Below are 23,967 nucleotides of genomic sequence, written 5' to 3'. Positions count from 1 at the left end.
GACGGCGTGGGAAGTGGATAAAGCAGCTTGCTGTGACTCGTGGCTCAGACGTCAGTTGTCGTCAGAGTGACTTCACTGCCACACAAGTTCCTCATATAAGCACTGTTTGCCTTGTAATTTTAGGTTGAATTCATTAAGAAACATTATCAAGTCTGCAAAAAGAAAAACACCCCACATTCATTGTTTGATAATAGTGGTTGAGAGGGGTTTCTCTCATTCAGAAAATTTCAGTCTCAGCCTTGAGTTTTAAAACAATTGCAGTAAAGCTTGTCCACTGTCAAGGTGTTGAAGTGCTGTGTGGCAGGGCAGGGCAGGATACTTAGCTTCTGTTTCCAACAAAAATCCATGGAACTGATGACGGCGAAGTCCACGAGAGTGAATGAGGTTCACTGCGGACACTGCTATTGCGATAACTCCATCCTATGATAGACTCAGATCTGTTCTGCAAAGGAACTGCTAACGATGATGCAGTAAATAACCCGAGTCTTCAAACACCTTACATTTTCACATGCTTTGTAAATTTTTCAACTAAGCCTTTTCTGATCCACACAAATTCTTAGCATGATCAGTTGTGACCCATCTTAGCAGATTCTGCTTCAGGTTGTACTAAATTACATGTTTTCTCAACTTCTTTGAAAATAATCTCAGTTGTAATTGTTTCACATAGATGATTCATAGAGGCTAATACCTTGGTCACTTCAAACTCAGCATTGACTCCTTGAATAAAATAACAGCAACTGACGGGGCCTGCCTGGTGGTATAGCAGTTAAGTTCACGCACTCCGCTTCAGCAGCTCGGGGTTCGCGGGTTTGGATCCCAGGCGCAGACTGACGCTCCACTTATCAAGCCATGCTGTGGCAGCGTCCCATATAAAGTGGAGGAAGATGGGCACAGATGTTAGCCCAGGGCCAGTCTTCCTCAGCAAAAAGAGGAGGATTGGCAACGGATGTTAGCTCAGGGCTAGTCTTCCTCACCAAAATAAAAAAATTTAAAAAATAACAGCAACTGAACAGTATTAGTAACATCTGTTGACCATCAAGAGCCCAGGAAAACCACTTGAAGCATTTGACTATTGATGTTGCTCTCATTGTCCTCAACTCTTCAAGCAGCAGTTCTTGCCAAAAGGCTAATAGTCTTGAGCAAGTTTATTTTCCCTGGACACGTGATTTTAGCTGTTGAATCAACATGATTTAATTGACTCACCATCAGTGAACAGCTTTCCCTGCTTGGCTAACAAATGAGCCACTTGGGAACTTATGTGGTATAAGAGTCATTTACATTTTGTGAAGTAGTTCTGCTGTGATAAGATTTCGATTTTAGGGTCTCTGTTCCTGTCTAAACTTTTCTCTGACTATTGTACAAGTTGGGAACATTGTGATGAGTGCTTGGTCCAGTGAGGTTGATACATCTTCTTTTAGCAAGGCTGTGTGTCTCTGCATAATGGGCATGGTGCTTTCCGTCTGATCCAGCAATATAGAGCCCACACTCCACCATGCCTTAAAAGCATAACATTCAAGGTCCACTTTTCTCTTTTTATTGTGACGTTATGGGTGTGCACTGGTAATAAAAACATAAAATGTCACAGAATGACGCTGTGTGTGGCACTCGACACTGTTGAGTTACAGCTGTGTCGCTGCACTTTGCACTGTGCTGAGCAGCAATGCGAAGGGATGAGAGCACTGCATCTGGTTTTGTCGCAACTATTCCGGTCTGCTGTTTCATGCAAAAGCAGCCACAGACAGCATGGAGATGAGTGAACAGGACTGTGTTCCAATAACATGTTACTTATGGACACTGAAATTTGAATCTCTTGTAATTTTCACATTTCACACACAAAAAATTAAAAATATAAAAACCATTCTTAGCTCACAGGCTGTACAAAAACAGGCAGCAGCCTGGACTTGGCTGATAGGCTATAGTTTGCTGACCCCTGACCTAAAGTGAAGTGCATGCTTTCCATTGTGGGCAGCCCAGAGGGCACTGCATGATCTGGCTCAGGCCCCTCTGTACCCCACTCACCACTCCCTGCACCTCAGCACAGGGGCCTACTTTCTGTTCCTGGGGTGTGCCAAACTCTGTCTTGTCTCCTGTTTCCCCCATTCACTGCTCAAACGCCCCTCTCAGAGAGCTGTCCCTGGCCTCCCTCCCTGGGGCTGCTCCCTGTCTGGGTCCTACAGGTGGTTCTGGTTCATTCCGTGGTAGACTCTACAGAGTGTGAGCTCCATGGGAGCAGCACTGTGTCTGCCTCACCGGCCTCGTGTCCCTGTCCCCAGCCTGGGCTCAGTGTGGAGTTGGTGCTCTGGTTGGTCAGCAGCGGTCTGGAGGAGAGGCGACAGCCCTGGTCACTGGTGGCTGGAGTCGGGAATGGAGTGTCAGACCCCCTAAGGGCCCAGGGAGCTGTGACGCCATCGAGTCCAACAGGAGGAGTCCGGGTGCCTCCAGGATGTTGAGGTGAAGGTCACAGCCCAGCGGTGGAAAGACAGCGTTGGCTTTGACTTTGAAGAAAGAACTGTGTGTCAGCCTGGTCTGGGCACAAGTGGCAAAGCTGCAGAGAGCATACGGGCTGATGGCTGTAACTGGCCCATGACCAGGGTGCCCTCAGCTTTGAGGACCTCTGTCGTCTTTTGGTGGCCAGTTAGAAGCAAGAGGAGGGACACACTGACTGACGCAGATATAGATATAAGTATAGGTATCTTGTAGATGTGTTTGCATACATCGTTTTTCATATTTCTAGCTTTTTGTTCTATAGCATAATTATACATTTGAAAATATTGACCACCAGCCAATGTTAACATTAGCCATTCATTTATTCAACTTTTTAAAAAAACCAATGACATTTTTATTAGAGAAGCAATGCACATTAGTTGTAGAAAATACATGTAATCACATAGAAGAAAATTAAAAAACCCACTTAATGCTGTCTATTATCAATTTTAAAATTCCACAACAGTATCCCCACAGCTGCATTCTCTTTCTCAGTGTGAACAACACTGAGCTAATGTGAGCTCCTGTTGCTAGACACATGATTTGTTTCCAGTGTACTTGTTAAATATGAAATTTTTAATTCCTATTTGCTAAATTCTTATATATGTTTGGGTCAATATTTAGCCTTTCTGTTGCATTCCGTAAGCTGTCTAGTCCTCCACTAGTGCCATATTGTTTTAATTACGTAGCTTTATGTTTATATCTGATGGTACAAATGATCTATCCCATTATCATTTCTGAATTTTTTCTTATGTTTAATTTTGGGGGTTAACTTTCCAAACATTCTAAGTTCTAAAAACATTCCTTCCTGTTGGAAATATTATTAGAATTACATTAAATTTATTAACTGGTTTAGAAAGAAATTATATCTTTATGATTATTGAGTTTTCCCATCCAAGATTATGTGTTTCTGTGTTATATATTAAATATTTATATTAATATATTTAATATATGTATACCTCAATAAAAGGTATATAAGGGAATTATAAAAAGTAAAAGGTTTTATTCATATTGATCCAACATTTTCCTTGTTAATTTATGCCTAGGACTTTTATTTTATTTTTGTTATCGCTATCATGAAGCGAACTTTGTTTCCAACTAGTTACTGCTAACACAGAAAAGCCATTGATTTCATGTGTTACATAAGTGAATACTACATTACCAGTCTCTCTTAATACTTTTTTTTTATGTGTGTGAGGAAGATTAGCCATGAGCTAACCTCCAATGCCAATCCTCCTCTTTTTTGCTGAGGAAGATTGGCCCTGGGCTAATATCCGAGCCCATCTTCCTCTGCTTTATATGGGACGCCGCCATAGCATGGCTTGACAGCGGTGCATTGGTGCACGCCCAGGATCTGAACCTGCCAACCCCAGGCAGCCAAAGCAGAGCGCGCACACTTAACTGCTACGCCACCGGGCTAGCCCCCTCTTAATACTTCTAATAGTTTTCCAGTTGATTCTTTTAGTTTTTCTAGGTTGACAACTAATGATAATTTTATCTCTTTCTTTCAAATATTTAAATCTCTTACTTTTTTTTCTTATTGTGTTGACTAGCATTTCCAAAACTATTACATACTGCTGATGAGAGTACATCTTCTTATCCTGACTTTAATGGATGTGCTTTCAGCCTTTTACTACTGAATATCATGAAGGCTTTGGGTTTAATATGGATATTCTTGATCAAGTTAAGTAAATTTTCCTCTACTTCTGGGTTACTGAGAGTTTTTTAAATCATTAATAGATATTAATTTGATCACATGCCTTTGAACGTCTGCTGAGATAATCACCTACTTATTCATTTATTGAGTGTCTGTTGTACTCCAAACCCCCACTCTTAAGAAGCTTACCGTCCCCATAAGGGTATTTCTAACGCTGCTTCCTTCTCAGGTCATCTGGTCATGTCTGGTCGAAGCTATGATTCTCACTAACCCATCGCTATGCCCTTAGAATAGTAGCCCCAGTTCCAGTCATCCAAGCTCCTAAAATCCAGGATCAGGCCCTCAGTGTCCTAGTCTGCACCCCAACCTCTGAACGGGACGACAGTGGGGCTGTCCCTCCTGGAGGACAGGTGGGTCTCCAGTCCATTCCGTCTAAGCCATGTGTCAAGCACTGCAGGGAGGTGGGCTCAGGGCAGAAGAAATAACCGTTTGATCCGATGAAAGGGACAGCTTTGTGGGCAGGAGCCAGGACACTGGGGTCATTCCTGAGAAAGTGAAAGGGCCACACTTATATTCTTAAAAGTGAAAGACACGTTATTTTAAATGTACCATGTTTTAAAATGATTACACTTAACATTCATGTCTGTTTTTCATTTTGCTATATTTCAGTTCTCCACCACCAGGAGTGTTCCTTGAGAAGGACTATGAGATTTACCGGGATTACAATGCAGATGGCCAACTTCTTCACTACAGGTAGAGCCCACTGCCTCAGCTTGGCCCTGTCTCCTGTCCCCAGGGTGGTTTTCTTGGCAGCTCTTGGATGAGCTGGAGGAGAGTCTGGCTCAGTAGGAAGCAACTAGTTGGATGTGCACAGCGTGCAGGGCCCTGCACTGTCCAGTGGAACCTGAGGAGAGGCTGTTGGGGCCACTATCCTGGGCCAAGGCCTCCTGGAGTGGCCCCCAGGCTCACGTGGCAGCTTTTGGTCCTGGAAGAATCTTGTCACTGCCTAGTTTGGGGAGACGTGGAGCTCACGGCGCTGCCCCCAGTCCCTGGAGGAGGAGTGAGGTCCTGGGAGGTCCTCAGCATGTGGTATCCCTGGGAGCTCCCAGCTATGCATCGGAGTGCTTCCCAGGTGAAGTCGGGAAGATGAGTGTTAGTCGTAGGGAAAAGGAGCAGACTCTGGTCTCTCTTGGTCTTGGGCTGTCCTTGCAGGATGTTGGAAGGTTCTGGGGACGACCCTCAAGACCCTGGGGTACAGCAGCTATCAGGCTGGGCAAGGGCCATCCCTCAGCCAACTTGTGTGTCTAAGCTTGAGCAGGAGCCTCCTCTCCCAGCTGTGGGGTAGCTAGGTGGAGTGCTGTGCCACTGGGAGGCCTGGGTGCCCCCAGCACATACCAACAGGAGTGATACCAGTGGTGGGGAGGAATTTGAAGACCTGAGGGGCCTTTGGTGGTTTGCTCAGACAGTTTAAAGATCAAGCTTGGAAGTGGTAACTTAGGTTTGTTGATGAGGAAGGGAATCTGAGCCTACCCGGGGTCCAGCAGTGTGGCTGTGTGACTGGGCATGTTTCATGGCCTCCCTGTGCTTCCAGGTGTGGGCAGCTGACTGGTGGGGCCTGACCACACCGCGGCAGGACAGGCCACGTCCCCCAACTTGATGTTCCCCATAGATTGAGCAGTGCTCCAGCAGGCGGCCCATCAAAGGCACCTGCGCCCTGGGGGGTGCTCGTGCCCACCTGGTCTTTGGTGGCCTGGTGCTGCATGACCCTGCCATCTGGGTGCCGCTTGGGCTGGACATGGGAACAGCACGTTGTTGTTTCATGAGTGGAAGTGCTCACCCAGGCAGAGTGGGAAGAACAGAGAGGCTAATGTTTATGGACAGACTAGGGAAGACACTCCCTGTCCCAGGCACTGGAGACGGGGTTTGTGAGGAGGAGGGGAAGCAGGGAGGAGCTTGTCCAGGCCTGGCCCATGCTGCCCGCCAGGGTTGTGCGCTGAGCAGGGCAGGGGCTGGCAGCCTCAGAGGCTGTAGGGCAGGGATGGCAGTGGGGATACAGCCTGGCACACAGCCTGCCCAGCCCAGGCACGGGGGGCATCAGTGGACCTGGTTTGCAGGCAGTCAGAGAACTGGATAGTTCAAGTTGTTTTTCAAACATAACTTCAGACGTATGATTTCTTCTTGTTCCACGTGAGTGTGCCTCTGTGAGTCGCACTTACAAGCTTTAGTGCAGAGGTTTTCCTCTGAAACTCTTGGCGTCAGGTCCAGGGGTCCTCTTGCTCCTTCCAGGTGTCCACACAGAACAGCTGCATCCCTGAGGAGGTGGCAGCAGAGCAGACTTCCTCCAGCTTTGGTTTTGTGTGCAGTGGTCTCTATTCTTCTTTAGGCCCTGGGAGAGATGCCCTGAGCTGAGTGGAGCCCTCTGTCCCTGCTGTCTCCACACTGCCTCTGCCCTGCCCACCTGACTTCCAGCATCTCCAGAGATAGTGGAAGGTTTTCCTCCTTCCCTCCTGGTTTGAAAGAGTCTGCTGAACAACTGTATCAGGCAGTCATCCCATTTTATTTAGGGATGGGTGGTGTCTCTCTGCCTTGTCTTTCTGCCACCCTAGCAGAGTTGACAGGGAATTAGAGAATAGGTGAGGAGAAGGACAGGCTTCCTGGGTTTGAGGAGCCATAAAGAGACAGAGGTCGAGGGCAGGCCAGGGAGGTGGGACTGGATGGAAAACGCAGCCACAGGCAGCGGGGCCATCAGGCCACTCATTGGTCCCGGAGGGACAAGCTTAAGAGACTCTGGATGAGAAGCAGACAGCAGGGCCTGGAAACTGGATGTGAGGGTTTGGGAAGGGCTTCCAAGAAAAGGGCAGAGCAGTGGGGTCAGGTGGAAATGCGGGGCATGGGGCTATGGAAAAAACCCAGCGGGGCCCAGCCTGGGGATGAGAGATGACGCTGCCTGCACAGTGAGTGGGTGGGTGAGGCCCAGAGGGACAGGGTAAGGGAGATGGCCCATCAGACCAGGAGACTCGCTGGACGCCCATCATGGGTGGGCCCCACTTGGCTGCCAGGCATCTGCTCTCCGTGACTGAGGGCTGTCTCTGGGCCCCTGAGGGCTTGTTTCCCCATCTGTGACACGGAGCCTGTGACTCAGGTGCCCACATAGGCCTCGGACCTGTCTTGAGAATCGAATGAGAGACTTCTGTGGAGGTGCTCCGCACACAGATGTGCTGCAGCACTGGCCTCTGCCCTTCAGCCCAGGGGCGCCGTCTACAGGGCGGAGGGCAGGGCTACAAGTCTTCTTTCCTCCTGCCTCATCCTCGCCCATCTCTGCCCTAACTAGATGGAACTACTTTTGGGTCCTGGAGTAGATGTGTCCTCTGACCAGCAGGCCTCTTGTGTGCTCTTGACTCTGCCTGACCCTCTCTCCCACCTTCCTCACCCTGCAGCACAGCCTCGATGGCTCACGGCTGACAGGCCAGTGAGGCACCTCCTCAGGCCACAGCTCCCAGCACCCTTCCCCAGGCAGGGATCCTTCTTTATATCGCAGCCCCTGCAGAGGGCCTGGCATGGAGGCTGTGTCACTATCTGCTGAGCGGGGGAAAGATGCACAGAAATAATAGTTCACACTTACGGAGTGTGTCCTGTATATCGGTACTGAGCTAAGGACTTTATTATATGCACATTATGTTATTTAATCATCATAAGAACCAATGAGGACACTGAGACAGAGATGGTAAGTGATTTTCCCAAGCTCTGCCACCAGGCAGCAATGGGCTGGAGTTCACTCCCAGGTTTCTTGGACTCCAAAGCCAGTCTTCAGGGTTTCCTGGCCCTGGCACACTAACTGCCACCCTTCTCTCTGCCTGGCTGGCCCTGGGTGGCAGGCCTGGAGCAGCCTCCAGCAACCAAGAGTAGAATTCCTGGGAATGGGAGCCTGCATTCTGAGCCCTGCTGCCACCTCTTCTTGGGGTGGTGAGGCCAAGCTCCTGGGCAGTGTTATCGACTCCCAGGGTTTGATCCTGGCTGTGCTGAGTGGGCCATGCGCCCAGCACACTGGAGCAGTCTGCCACACAGCCAGCATGGGGGCCCTCTCAGTCTCACCCTTATCTTATGTCACTGACCCTTGATCTTCAAATCCTGTCTCACCCACCCCCAGTAACTGGGACTCGTGGCCTTGTCCAGAAAGGCCCAGTGACAATCAGAGGATGGAGGCAGAGGGACCAAACTACACAACTGGTTTCTTTTTTGTGTGTGTGTGAGGGAGATCAGCCCTGAGCTAACATCCATTGCTAATCCTCCTCTTTTTGCCAAGGAAGACCGGCTCTGAGCTAACATCTATTGCCAATCCTCCTCCTTTTTTTCCCCAAAGCCCCAGTAGATAGTTGTATGTCATGGTTGCACCTCCTTCTAGTTGCTGTATGTGGGACGTGGCCTCAGCATGGCCGGAGAAGCGGTGCGTCGGTGCGCGCCCGGGATCCAAACCCGGGCTGCCAGTAGCAGAGCACGCGCACTTAACCGCTAAGCCACAGGGCCGGCCCACAACTGGTTTCTTAAGACACTTGGGATTTTCACTTTCTGCCACGGTGGATTAACTTATCTGAGACCAGCCTACACACTGAGAACAAAATAGACAAAATCATCCTGAAGTCATCAGAGATCTACTGAGGAGTGAGGACTTGAGGGCCAACGTGTAGAGATTGGCGCACCTTGGCATGCATGTGACACTGCCTCTCCCTCAGGACAGTCGAGAGGCTGAGAAGCTGAGCAGACCTTTGGGTGGTTACATGGGGCTAGAGGTCCAAACAGCAGAGTTCAGGAACCACAAAGAAGAGTTCTAGTTAACACTCCATGTTTCCACTTGGACGCCTGAAGGGCTACACCTAGGAATAGGGTGAGCCATAAGTAGACCAGCCCTCAAAACATAAGCCCAACTTCAATCAGCTCAGTCCCAGATGGGGTCCAAGTGATCTGCTCTTACCCCAACTGCCTGCCAGAAAAAGTAGACCCAGGGCCTCAAATTATCTCTACAGTTTTTCATACACAGTCACCAGAATTTTAGTCTAAAATTACCAGAACTGATTAAAAAGAAAAAGAGACAATAGAAATAGACCCACATGAGATCTATATTTTAGAGTAATCAGACACAGACTTTGATAAATATGATTCATATGTACCAGATATTAAATGGCAATTTTTAAAAATCAAATAATTTCACCAAGAGAGATCACATTCTGGGCCATAAAAACACAGCTTAACAAATTTAAAAGACTAGAAATACAATATCTCCTTCCAGACCATGATGGAATTAAACTAGAAATCAGTAACAGATAGCTGGAAAATCCCCAAAAACTTGGAGATTAAACAACATACTTCTATATAACACATGGGTCAAAGAAAAATCACAAGAGAAATTTTAAAATATTTTGAACTAAATAAAAATGAAAACACAACTTATCAAAATATGTGGGATGCAGCAAAAGCAGTACTTAGAGGGAAATTTATAGCAGAGGATGCATATATTAGAAAAAGAGACAGATCTAAAATCAATCATATAAGCTTTCATTCTCAGAAACTAGAAAAAAAGAGCTAATTAAATTTAAAGTAAGCAGAAGAAAAGAAATAATAAAAATTACAGCAGGAATCAATGAAATTGAAAACAGGAAATTAATAGAGAAAACAAAATGAAAAATGGGTTCCTTAAAATGTTCAATATTTTTGTCTGGATTCTTCCACTCAGTATATTATTTCACTCAGCATAAATATTGTATTCATCCATGTTTTGTGTATCAGTGATTCATTCCTCCTTATTGCTGAGGGAAGATGGCCTGTAGTTCTGTTTCCATTGTGTGATATACCACAGTATATTTATCCACTCACCAATTGATGGACATTTAGGTTGTTTATAGGTTTTCACTATTACAAGTAAAATTGATATGAATATTTGTGTACAAGTCTTTGTATGGATATATGCTTTCTTTTCTCTTGGGTAAATATTCAGAAGTAGAATGGTTGGAAGATGTGGTAGCTACGTGTTAAAATTTTTAATAAACTATGAAATTGTTTCCAAAAAAGAAAAAAAGAAATGTTCAATAAAATCAATAAGTCTCTAGCCAGGCTAGGAAATAAGAAGAGAGCATACAAATTACTGATATCAGAAATGAAAGAGGAGATATCACTACAGATCCTATGGACATTATAAACATAATAAAGGAATACTATGAACAACTGTATGCAAACAAATTTGATAACCTAGGTGAAATGAACCAAGTCCTTGAAAGACAATTGCCAAAACTCACACAAGAAGAAGTAGATAATCTGAATAGGCCTATATCGGTTAAAGAAATTGAATCAACAATGAATCATCTTCGAAAACAGAAAGCACCAGGCCCAGTTGAGTTCACTGGTGAATTCTACCAAACATTTATGGAAGAAATCATACCAATTCTCTACAATCTCTTTCAGAAGATAGAAGCAGAGGGGATACTTCCTAATTAATTTTATGAAGTCAGCATTACCCAAATCCCAAAACCAGACAAAGACACTACAAGAAGAGAAAATAGCAGACCAGTCTTTCTCATGAATATAGATGCAAAAATCCTCAACAAAATATTAGCAAATCAAATCCAACAATGTATAAAAGGAATTATAATCCACGACCAAGTGAGATTTATACCAGGTATGCATGGCTGGTTCAACATTTGAAAGGCAATACAATCCATCACATCAAGAAGCCAAAGAAGAACAATCCATGATCATATCAACAGATGCAGAAAAAGCATTTGACAAAATCCAACACCCATTCGTGATAAAAACTCGCAGTAAACTAGGAATAGAGAGGAACTGCCTTAACTTGATGAAGAATATCTACAGAAACCCTACAGCTAATCATACTTAGTGACGAGAAGCTCAAAGCTTTCCCAGTAAGATCAGGAGCAAGGAAAGGATGTCCCTCTCACCACTACTTTTCAACATCAACACATATTGCTAATGTAATAAGACAAAAATAAATAAATAAAAGGTATACAGATTGGGAAGGAAAAAATAAAACTGCCTTTGTTCACAGATGACATGATTGTCTATGTAGAAAATCCTGAAGAATTGACAAAAAAAACTCCTAAAACTAGTAAGTGATTATACAAGGTTGCAGGATACAAGGCAAATACACAAAAGAATCAACCGCTTTCCTATATACTAGCAATGAACAAGTGGAATTTAAAATTAAAAACAATACGTTTACATTAGCACCAAAAAAAAATGAAACACTTAAGTATAAATCTAACAAAATACGTGCAAAATCTGTATGAGGAAAACTGCAAAACTCGGATGAAAGAGATCAAAGAAGAACTACTAAATAAATGGAGAGAGATTCCATGTTCATGGATAGGAAGACTCAATATTATCAAGATGTCAGTTCTTTGTATCTTGATCTATAGATTCAATGCAGTCTCACTCAAAATCCCAGCAAGTTATTTTGTGAATATTGACAAAGTGATTCTGAAATGTATATGGAGAGGCAGAAGACCCAGAGTAGCCAACATGATATTCAAGGAGAACAAAGTTGGAGGACCAATACTACCTGATTTCAAGACTTATTATAAAGCTACCATAATCAAAACAATGTGGTATTGGCAAAAGAATACACAAATCACCCAGCCCCAGCAGTGGCGGCGCACCCGTTGCCCAGGCCCCAGCAGCGGCGACCCCCCAGCGCCCCGGCCCCCCCCGCAGTGGCAGCAGCACACCTACACCCCGGCACCAGAGGTGGTGGCTCCCCGGATCCCCAGCCTCAGCGGCGGCAGTGTGCCTGTGTCCTAGCCCCAGAGGTGGTAACCACTTAGTGCCCCAGCCCCACTAGCAGCAGTGGCCTGCCTGTGCCCCGGCACCAGCGGCGGCAGCTCCCTGGAGCCCCGGTGGCAGCAGCGCACACACTGTGGCACCAGCAGTGGCGGCCCCACAGTGCCCCAGCCCCTGTGACAGCGGCATGCCTGCGCCCCAGCGGCTCTGGTGTGCCTGTGCCCCAGTCACAGCGGCTCCAACGCCCTGGCTACAGTGGCTCAGGCCTGACCGCGCCACAGCCCCAACTGCATCAGCTCGTCTGTGCCCTGGCCACAGCTCCTTCGGCTCAACCACTCCGCAGCTCCAGCTGCCTCAGCTTGGCCACTCTCAGGCTCCAGCTGACTTGGCACCAGCTACTTCGGGCCAGCCACGCTGCAGCTCCAGCTTCTTCAACCCAGCCACACTCCAGCTCCAGCTGTTCCTGTGCTCCAGCTCTAGCTGTATCCACTCAGCCTTGCTGAAGCTCAGCCACACTTCAGCTCCGGCTTCTTTGGCCCACCCACACCTGAGCCCCAGCTGCTTCAACCTAGCCGTACTTCAGCACAGCCACGCCTCAGTTCAGCCAGGGGCTGACCAGAGCACCCACAGGTCGAGCCTAGCACAGAATACACAGCTCTTGACCCCCACCCAGTGGTGGCAGGAGGAAACCACAACTAGATATTTTCACTATGAGGAAAAATAAGCCAACACCAACAGTCAGTAGGCAAAAATATATTAAATCTCCATACCAAAAGGAAAATGACAAGCACCAGAAATAAATCTTGAAAGCACAGAAATGTATAACCTGAATGACAGAGAATTCAAAATAGCTATCATAAAAAAGCTCAACGAAATACAAGAAACACAGATAGACAATTCAATGAAATTAGGAATTTCTTCACAAAAGAGATTGAAACTATAAAGAAAAACCAATCAGAAATCTTAGAGATGAAAAACACAATAGAGGAGATAAAGACAAGTCTGGAAACCTTAAACATCAGGCTGACAATATGGAGGAAAGAATTAGCAATGTTGAGGACAGCAATGCAGAAATGCTCCAAATGGAGGAGGAAAGAGAACTAAGACTAAAAAGAAATGAAGGAACTCTCTGAGAAATATCTGACTCAATTAGGAAATCCAACATAAGGATTATAAGTATTCCAGAAGGAGAAGAGAGGGAAAAAGGAGCAGAGAACTTGTTCAAAGAAATAATAGCTGAGAACTTCCCAAACCTGGGGAAAGAGCTGGAAATACCAGTGAATGAAAGAAATAGATCTCCTAAATATATCAACATGAAAAGACACTCTCCAAGGCATATAGTAGTAAAGCTGGCAAAAGTGAATGACAAAGAAAAAATATTAAGGGCAGCTAGACAAAAAAAATAACATACAAAGGAATTCCTATCAGGCTTTCAGCCAATTTCTCGACAGAAACTTTACAGGCTAGGAGAGAGTGGAACAATATATTCAAAATTCTGAAAGACAAAAACTTTCAGCCAAGAATACTCTATCCAGTGAAAATATCCTTAAGATATGATGGAGAAATAACAACTATCCCTGATAAACAAAAGCTAAGGGAGTTCCTTGCCACAAGACCCCCACTACAAGAAGTGCTCAAGAAGGCCCTCATCCCTGAGAAAAAAAGAGATAGGGGATACAAAGTTTTGAATAAGGAGGAAAATAGTTCAAAAAATAAACAGAAAAATTACAGCTCTCTAGCAGAATAGATTAGCAAACACTTAATTATAAAACCAAAGAACAAGGGAAGGAAAACACCAAAAATAAATATAACCTCATCGCTTTAAACACAAACTCACAACACAAGATGGAATAAGTCGTGACAATAACTTAGAAGGGGAAGAGGAAAGGAATCGAATCGACATAGTCTAAGGGAATAAGAGGCCATCAAAAAAATGAACTATCACATCCACAAGATTTTTTATACAAACCTCGTGGTAACCACTAACCAGATAATCAGAACAGAGTCACACATGATAAATAAAGAGAAGACAAAGAGAACCTCCATACAGAACTACCAAACTGAACTAGTAGTCCAAAACACACGGGACGAGAAACAAAAGAAATGCAAAAGAACTGGAAAATGAGCGGTAAAATAGCATCATTAAGCCCTCATATATCAATAATTACCCTAAATGTAAATGGACTGAACTGTACAATCAAAAGACACAGAGTGGTGGGATGGATTAAAAAACAAGACCCAACAATGTACTGCCTCCAGGAAACACATCTCAGCTCTAAAGACAAACACAGGTTCAGAGTGAAAGGATAAAAGACAATACTCCAAGTTAATGGCAAATAAAAGAAAGCAGGTGTTGCCATACTTATATCAGACAAAGTTGACTTCGAGATAAAGCAGGTAATGAGAGACAAAGAGGGGCAATATATAATGATAAAAGGGATGCTCCACCAAGAAGACATATCACTTATAAATATATATGCACTCAACACAGGAGCACCAAAGTACATAAAGCAACTATTAACAAACCTAAAAGGAGATATTAACAACAATACAATAATAGTAGGGGATCTTAACACCCTACTTACATTAATGGATAGATCATCTGGACAGAAAGTCAATAAAATAATGGACTTCAATGAAAAACTTGACAAGATGGACTTAATAGATATGTAGAGAGCACTCCATCCTAACACAGCAGAGTACACATTCTTCTCAAGCGTGCATGGAACATTCTCAAGAATAGACCATATGTTGGGAAATAAGGCATGCCTCTATAAATTTAAGAAGACTGAAATCATAGCAAGCATCTTTTCCGACCATAATGCCATGAAGCTAGAAATCAACTACAAGAAAAAAACTGGGAAAGTGACAAAGATGTGGAAACTAAACAACATGCTACTGAACAACCAATGGATCATTGATGAAATTAAAGGAGAAATCAGATCATATCTGGAGACAAATAAAAATGAAAATACAATGTACCAACTCATATGGGATGCAGCAAAAGCAGTCCTGAGAGGGAAACTCATAGCAATACAGCCCAAATAAGCAACCTAAAACTACGCCTAACAGAATTAGGAAAAGAAGAACAAACAAAGCCCAAAGTCAGCAGAAGAGGGGAAATAATAAAAATCAGAGCAGAAATAAGTGAAATCAAAAACCAGAAAAACAGTAGAAAGGATCAGTGAAACAAAGAGCTGGTCCTTTGAGAAGATAAACAAAATTGATAAACCCTTAGCCAGACTCACCAAGAAAAAAAGAGAGAAAGCTCAAATAAATAAAATTAGAAATGAAAAAGGAGAAATTACAATGGATACCACAGAAATACAAAGATTATAAGAGAATACTATGAAAAACTATATGCCAACAAATTGGACAATCTAGAAGAAATAGATAAATTCTTGGACTCATACAACCTCCCAAAACTGAATCAAGAAGAAATAGAGAACCTGAATAGACAAATCACAAGTAAAGAGATTGAAACAGTAATCAAAAACCTCACAAAAAATAAAAGTCCAGGACCAGATGGCTTCTCTGGAGATTTTTATCAAACATTCAAAGAAGATTTAATACCTATCATTCTCAAACTATTCCAAAAAATAGAGGAAGATGGAATACTTCCCAACACATTCTACGAGGCCAACATCACCCTGATACCAAAGCCAGACAAAGACAATACTAAGAAGGAAAACTACAGGCCCATATCCCTGATGAACATAGATGCAAAAATCCTCAACAAAATATTGGCAAGCCAGGGGCCGGCCCGGTGGCGCAAGCGGTTAAGTGCGCGCGCTCCGCCGCGGCGGCCCGGGGTTCGCTGGTTCGGATCCCGGGCGCGCACCGACGCACTGCTTGGCAAGCCATGCTGTGGCGGCGTCCCATATAAAGTGGAGGAAGATGGGCACCGATGTTAGCCCAGGGCCGTCTTCCTCAGAGAAAAAAGAGGAGGATTGGCGGATGTTAGCTCAGGGCTGATCTCCTCACAAAAAAAAAAAAAAAAAAAAAAAAAAAAAAAAAAAAAAATATTGGCAAGCCAAATACAGCAATACATTAAAAAGATCATACACCATGATCAAGTGGGATTTATACCAGGGACACAGGGATGGTTCAACATCCGCAAATCAATCAATGTGATACACCACATTAACAAAATGAGGAATAAAAACCCTATGATCATCTCAACAGATGCAGAGAAGGCTTTTGACAAGATCCAACATCCATTTATGATAAAAACTCTCAGGGCCGGCCCCATGGCTTAGCGGTTAAGTGCACGCGCTCCGCTGCTGGCAGCCCAGGTTCAGATCCCGGGCGCGCACCAACGCACCGCTTCTCCATCCATGCTGAGGCCGCATCCCACATACAGCAACTAGAAGGATGTGCAACTATGACATACAACTATCTACTGGGGCTTTGGGGGAAAAAAATAAATAAAATTATGATAAAAACTCTCAAAAAAATGGGTATAGAAGGAAAGTAACTTAACATAATAAAGGCCATATATGACAAACCCACAACCAACATCATACTCAATGGAGAAAAACTGAAAGCCATCCCTCTGAAAACAGGAACAAGACAAGGGTGCCCACTCTCACCACTCTTATTTAACATAGTACTGGAGGTTCTGGCCAGAGCAATTAGGCAAGAAAAAGGAATAAAAGGAATACAAATAGGCAACGAAGAAGTGAATCTCTTGCTATTTGCAGATGATGTGATCTTATATACAGACAACCCTAAAGAATCCATTGGAAAACTATTAGAAATAATCAACAACTACAGCCAAGTGGCAGGGTACAAAATCAACTTATAGAAATGAGTTGCATTTCTATATGCCAACAGCAAACTAACAGAGAACTCAAGAAGACAATCTCATTTACAATTGCAACCAAAAGAATAAAATATCTAGGAGTAAACTTAACCAAGGAATTGAAAGACCTATACAATGAAAACTATAAGACATTATTGAGTGAAATCAATGATGACATAAAGAAATGGGAAAATATTCCATGCACGTGGATTGAAGAATAAACATAGTTAAAATGTCCATAATACCTAAAGCAATCTACAGATTCAGTGCAATCCCAATCAGAATCCCAAGGACATTCTTCATGGAAGTAGAACAAAGAATACTGAAATTCATGTGGAGCAACAAAAGACCCCGAATAGCTAAAGCAATCCTGAGAAAAAAGAACAAGGCTGGAGGCATCACAATCCCTGACTTCAAAACATACTACATGGGGCCCAGCCCCGTGGCACAGTGGTTAAGTGCGCAAGCTCTGCTTCAGCGGCCCAGGGTCTGCAGGTTTGGATCCTGGGCGTGCACGGACGCACTGCTTGTCAAGCCATGCTATGGCAGCGTCCCATGTAAAGTAGAGGAAGATGGGCATGGATGTTAGCCCAGGGCCAGTCTTCCTCTGCAAAAAGAGGAGGATTGGCAGATGTTAGCTCAGGGCCGATCATCCTCACAAAAAAATAAATAAATAAAATAAATAAATAAATAAGTTAAATATTTTTTTTAAAAAATAGGCAGAGGAAATGAACAGATGCTTCTCCAAAGAAGATATACAGATGGCCAATAGGCACATGAAAAGATGTTCAGCATCACTAATCATCAGGGAAATGCAAATCAAAACTACATTAAGATATCATCTTACACTAAGACAAAAACAACAAATGCTGGAGAGGCTGTGGAGAAACAGGAATCCTAATTCACTGCTGTTGGGAATGCAAACTGGCACAGCCTCTATGAAAAACAGTATGGAGATTCCTCAAAAAATTAAAAATAGAAATACCTTATCTACGCAACAAACCTGAAATCAACAATCCAAAGAGGCTTGTGCACCCCTGTGTTCACTGCAGCTTTATTCACTGTAGCCAAGACATGGAAGCAACGCAAGTGTCCCTCGACTGATAAGTGGGTAAAGAAGATGTGGTATATATACACAAGGGATACTACTCAGCCATAAAAAAAAGACAAAATCGGGGGCCGGCCCGGTGGCACTAGTGGTTAAGTGCACGCGCTCCGCTGCGGCGGCCCGGGGTTCGCCGGTTCGGATCCCGGGCGTGCACCGACCCACTGCTTGGCAAGCCATGCTGTGGCGGCGTCCCATATAAAGTGGAGGAAGATGGGCACGGATGTTAGCCCAGGGCCAGTCTTCCTCGGCAAAAGAAAAAAAAGGGGAGGATTGGCAGATGTTAGCACAGGGCTGATCTCACACACAAAAAAAAGCCAAAATCGTCCCATTTGCAACAACATGGATGGACCTGGAGGGTAGTATGTTAAGCGAAATAAGCCAGAAAGAGAAAGACAAACACCACATGATTTCACTCATAAGTGGAAGATAAACCAACACACGGACAGAGAGAGATGTTTGGTGGTTACCAGGGGCAAGGGAGGTGGGCTCAAGGGCTGAATGCATGCATTTATATGGTGACTGACAAACAATAATGTACAACAAAAATTTCACAATAAAGAAAAAATGATTGAAAAAAAAGAATACACACATCAATGAATAGAATAGAATAGAGAGCCAAGAAATAGACCCCCATAAATAGAGTCAACTGATCTTTGACAAAGGAGCAAAGGAAACACAACGGAGCAAAGTCAGTTTTTTCAACAAATGGTGCTGGAACAACTGGACATCCACAAGCGAAAAAAAATGAATCTAGACACAGACCTTACACTCTTCACAAATTAGCTCAAAATGGATCACAGAATTAAATGTAAAACATACAACTAACTGCTAAAGATAACTTAGGAGAAAACCTAGATGGCCTTGGTATGGCAATGACTTTTTAGGTACAACATCAAAGCACAATCCATGAAAGAAATAATTGATAAACTGGACTTCATTAAAATTAAAAACTTCTGCTCTGTGAAAGATAATGTCAAGAGAATGAGAAGACAAATCACAGACTGTGAGAAAATATTTGCAAAAGACATATCTGATGATCTAGGACTATTATCCAAAATATGCAAAGAGGGCGGGCCCCGTGGCTTAGTGGGTAAGTGCGCGCGCTCTGCTGCTGGCGGCCCAGGTTCGGAACCCGGGCGCGCACTGACACACTGCTTCTCTGGCCATGCTGAGGCCGGGTCCCACATACAGCAACTAGAAGGATGTGCAGCTATGACATACAACTATCTACTGGGGCTTTGGGGGAAAAAATAAATAAATAAAATTATAAAAAAAAAATACTTTACAAAATCTGCAAAGAACTCTTAAAGCTCAACTATAAGAAAACAACTCGATTTTAAAATAGGCTAAAGACCTAAACAGACACCTCACCAAAGAAGATACACAGATGGCAAATAAGCATATGAAAGATGCTCCACATTATATGTCATCAGGGAAAATGCAAATTAAAACAATTAGATACCACTACACACCTATTAGAATGGCCAAAATACAGAACACTGACAACACTGAATGCTGATGACAATGTGGAGTTACAGGAATTCTCGTTCATTGCTGGTGAGAATGCAAAATGTACAGCCACTTTGGAAGACAATTTGGCTGTTTCTTATAAAACTAAACATACTCTTACTATAGGATCCAGCAGTTGTCCTCCTTGGTATTTACCCAAAGGAGATGAAAATTTATGTCCGCATCAAAACCTGCACACAGATGTTTGTAGCATCTTTATTCATAAGTGCCAAACCTGGGAGCAACCAAGATGTCCTTTAGTAGGTGAATGCATAAATAAGCTGTGGTCCATCCAGACAGTGAGATATCATTCAGCACTAAAAAGAAATGAGCTATCAAGCCATGAAAGGAGGACCCTTAAGTGTATATTACTAAGTGAAGAAAGCCAATCTGAAAAGGTTACATACTGTATGATTCCAATTATATGAATCATACTGTACATAGAAATCATACAGTATGTAGCCTTTTCAGATTGGCTTCTTTGGAGGCCAAAGATTTGCCCATTGATTTGGCTTCTATGGAGACAATAAAAAGATCAGTGGTTGCCAGGGGTTGGGGGAAAGAAGGGATGAATAGGAGGAGCACAGAGGACTGTTAGGGCAGTGAAAATACTCTGTATAATATCCTAATGATGGATACATGTCATTATATATTTATCCAAACCCATAAAATGTACAACACCAAGAGTGAACCATAATGTACACTAAGAACTTTGGGTGATTATTGTGTGTCAATTTAGGTTCATCAGTTGCAGCAAATGTACCACTCTAACGGGGGATGTTGATAATTGGAGAGGCTGTGCATGAGTAGGGGCAGGGGGTTTATGGGAAATCTCTGTACCTTCTTCATAATTTTGCTGTGAACCTAAAAGTACTCTAAAAAACAATGTCCAAGAAAAAAGAATTAAATAGATATTCTAGAACTGAAAAATGTAATAACAACAACTAAGAACTCAATAGATGGGTGTAAGAGCAGATTAAACAGCTGAATACAAAATTAGTAAATTGGGAGGTAGATCAGAAGAAAATATCTATTGTAAAGTGTGGTGAGGCCAGGGGATGGGAAAGACAGAATACGGCGTGAAACCATATGGCACACAGTGAAAAGGACTGTAATTGACGCCAGAAGAGAGGGGAGAGGAAAGGGGATAACAGTAATATTTGAAAGATAATGGTCAAGAGTTTCCACAAATTATACAGCCACAGACTGAAGAGGTGCTATGGATCCCTAAGCACGTGTGCTGAATACAAAATACAAAATGAATCCTAAAAGCCGCCGGAGGTCACCTGAGGGAGAGAGCAGGTGGTGGAGGTGAGCCCCACTCATCTCTCCTGGACTCTGGGCCCCACCCCTGCCATTGCAGGTGCAGCCCTGGGCCTGGGCGCTGACCCCGGGTGGGCGGAGCAGAGTGGGCGTCAAGTCTGCATATGCTGCCAGCAGCGTCCGGGGTGATGTCACCCATGTCGTCACTGAGCAAGTGAGGCTCAGAAGAGGCCAGGTGTGCAGCGTGGTCCCCCACTGGCTGGAGGGACCAGGATTCGGCCCCATAACTCCCAGGGGCCGTGGGTGCCCTTAGCCTGCTACAGGCTTTAGCAGGCCTCTCCATCCAGGTGCAGAGTCCTGACTGTGTGAGAGCAGAGTCACGGGGGGTCAGTCAGCCTTTTTGGAGCTCACAGAAGCATCTGTGGTTGAAACCAGGGCCTGACATGCTGGTTCACAGGGGCGTGTCAGCCCACCGCCCAGTAGGGGCAGGGCAGGTACTGAGCCCAGGAGCAAGGCCTGCAGGGAAATGTGCATGTGGAGTCTAGAGTCAGAGAGGCCTCTGGAAGGGCCGCCTCCAGTTCTCCGTTACAGAAATGGTGCTGTGCCTGTGCTGTGCTGGGACCAGAGCAGACACACACGGAGAGGGCCTTGCAGGTAGTGTGATGGGCAGCAGGAGAGCCCCCTGGAGGCGCGGGCTGCAGGGCTGAGTCAGGAGGTGTGTGAGGGGAGCTTCCAGGACAAGAGGGCAGCTACTCCAGGCTGCACTGCCCCGGGGTCAGGGCCCTAGCAATTAAGGGTGCACAGGTCATTTACAGGGAGCCCTCTGGCAAGTACCAGGCCCCTGCAGCCTGCAGCCCCCATTGTCGGGGTGAGGAGGATGCTGGGAAATGACCAGTCCTTCTGGGCCCTGACTCCAGATGCCCATGAGGCCAAAGAGGGTGGGTGATGGGTCCAGGCTGGAGCGGGGCTAGACTTCCACCTCCCCAGGTAACCTGTGCCTGTCCCCCCCAGGACCTCCTCGCTCCGGTGGAACTCAGGCACCAAGGAGCGCATGCTCATCAAAGTTGCCGACCGGGAGCCCAGCTTTCTGTCCCCCCAGGGCAATGGCTACCCACTGGACAGCCAGCCTGGGGGCCGCTCCCGCAGACCCTCAGGTGGGCAGCCCTCGCCCAGCCTGCAGACGTTCACCCCTGATGTGGATGGTTCTATCTTCTTCCCTGAGCGGAGGCCGTCGCCCTTCCTAAAGAGGGCTGATCTGGGGAGCTGCTCCCCACTGCTAGCTCAGCCCCGCAAGCCCACTGGCGACTCACAGCCCTCCTCCCCGCGCTATGCCTACGAGCCGCCCCTCTACGAAGAGCCCCCTGTGGAGTACCAGGCCCCCATTTATGACGAGCCCCCCATGGACGTGCAGTACGAGGCCGGCGGCGGCTACCAGGCCGGCTCGCCCCAGCGATCTCCGGGCCGCAAACCGCCCCCCTTCCTGCAGTCACCCAAGCAGGCCTCCGCCTCGCCCTACCAGCAGCTGGTGCTCACCAGGCAGAAGTGCCCCGAGCGCTTCCTGAGCCTCGAATACAGCCCCGCAGGCAAGGAGTACGTGCGGCAGCTGGTGTACGTGGAGCAGGCCGGCTCAAGCCCTAAGCTGCGCGCAGGCCCACGCCACAAGTACGGGCCCAATCCTGGGGGTGGCTCACTCTCCCTGCAGCCCAGCCCCTGCCCGCTGCGGGACCAGCACCTGGGGGCCACGTCTGGGGACTACAGCAGCATGCAGGGGCCCGAGCCGCGGCACACCCAGCCACCCACGCCGCTGCCCCAAGCCCAGGACGACACCATGTCCTGGTCCAGCCAGCAGGACACCATGTCCTCAACGGGCTACTCCCCAGGCACGCGCAAGAGGAAGAGCCGGAACCCCTCTCTGTGCCATGCTCCCAGCACCTCATCTGGCGACGGCGCTGGGGACCGCGACCTGCTTGGCGAGCAGCCCCTGGCCGAGGAACGGCCCCCATGTGGGCCCAGCCTGGCCCCGGTGAAGCGCGGAGACGGCAAGGCGGGTGAGGCAGACGGGGCACGGGGCACGGCTGAGCCCTTCTTGGCGCAGGCACGGCTAGCCTGGGAGGCACAGCAGGCCCACTTCCACCTGAAGCAGAGGGGCAGCTGGGACTCCCAGCAGGACGGCTCGGGCTATGAGAGCGACGGGGCCGTGCCACTGCCCATGCCGGGGCCCGTGGTGCGAGCCTTCAGTGAGGACGAGGCTCTGGCCCAGCAGGAGAGCAAGCACTGGCAGAGGGGCGCCTTGGAGAGGCTTGCCTTCCCACAGATCCTGCTTGAGAAAAGTGTCTCCGTGCAGACCAACCTGGCTTCGCCAGAGCCCTACCTCCACCCCTCACAGGTAGGGATGCATGGCTGGCGGGCGAGGTCCCCCGGCAGGGGTGGGGCTGGCATTCACGGTTCCTGACTGGTGTGAGGCCAGGCGGCACATGCCCCTGAGGCTTCCACCAGCACGGGGCTCCCTCACCTGGGCTCCCGGCGAGGCCTATCCAGGTGCTGGCAACTCACCTGGGGGCCAGGGGCTGTGCTCTGATTCCAGGCCAGGGAGGGGAGATAGGCAGGCAGCCCCCCACCCATTGAGCCCCTAAGCCTCTGCTTTCCCATCTGTGAATGGGGCTCTCAGGTGAAGAACTGTGCAGGTAGAGTGTCAAGCGTTCCTCCTGTGGCTCAGAGTCCTTCTTGAGCCAGGCTCCTACACACAGGGAGGCTGGACGCCTGGCCTGGATGCACTTAGCGGGCCCCAGGTAGCTCCCAGGACCTCAGGCTGCAGCTGGAGCCAAAGCAGAGGCCCAGCCTAGCGTGTCCTTGCTGGGCAGCACCAGGTGCAAGCATCGGTCAGGCTCTTGGAGCCTGCATGCACCTTCTGTCCAAGTTGTGTGCCGGGAGCTCTGTGCCCTAGGACTTGGTGTGGGCCGATGTCCTAGTTCTCACCTCCTGACCCCTGACCTTTCACTCTAGTCTCCTATATGAAGTCAGGGCTCAGGGGCTGCTCTGGCATCTGCTTGGAGCTGGCAGTGGCCAGAGAGCCTCCCAGTGTCGGACTCCTCATGTTCATCCCAAACCTTACTGAGGAAGACATGTCCAGGGGACTGGTGATCTTGGGCAACCAGCATCCCCCAGGCCGGGCCACCTTAGTGCCCCTCCAGGCTGGAGAGCTCAGAACAGCGTTTCTGTCCATGACTTCTAACACGAGAGGACACAAGACAGATGGGAAGAGGCAGCCTGGGTAGGTGGGAGGTGGAGAGTGAGCATCAAGAACCTGCCCCCCAGACGGAGGGCATGGGAGTCCCCAAGAGCGCTAGGTGAGAAGGG

The 23,967-nt window shown here is 46.6% G+C and overlaps 1 protein-coding gene across 6 annotated transcripts in view; it reads left to right on the top strand.

The window, feature by feature from the left end:
* ARHGAP39 (Rho GTPase activating protein 39) overlaps window positions 1-23,967 on the top strand; it is a 145,904-nt gene that overhangs the window by 102,494 nt on the left and 19,443 nt on the right. For 4 of the 6 annotated variants that reach the window (XM_058565185.1, XM_058565182.1, XM_058565183.1 and 1 more), the window contains exons 4-6: window positions 4,811-4,894; window positions 21,202-21,264; window positions 21,622-22,996. In XM_058565185.1, the coding sequence (XP_058421168.1) occupies window positions 4,811-4,894; window positions 21,202-21,264; window positions 21,622-22,996 (1,522 nt within the window). The remainder of the gene's footprint in view (window positions 1-4,810; window positions 4,895-21,201; window positions 21,265-21,621; window positions 22,997-23,967) is intronic. The other 2 variants (XM_058565187.1, XM_058565184.1) reach the window with 1 other exon arrangement.

The sequence above is a fragment of the Diceros bicornis genome, chromosome 21, assembly GCF_020826845.1.
Source record: "Diceros bicornis minor isolate mBicDic1 chromosome 21, mDicBic1.mat.cur, whole genome shotgun sequence".
In the NCBI taxonomy this organism is placed as follows: domain Eukaryota; kingdom Metazoa; phylum Chordata; class Mammalia; order Perissodactyla; family Rhinocerotidae; genus Diceros; species Diceros bicornis.
This window is presented reverse-complemented; position numbering and strand designations above follow the sequence as displayed.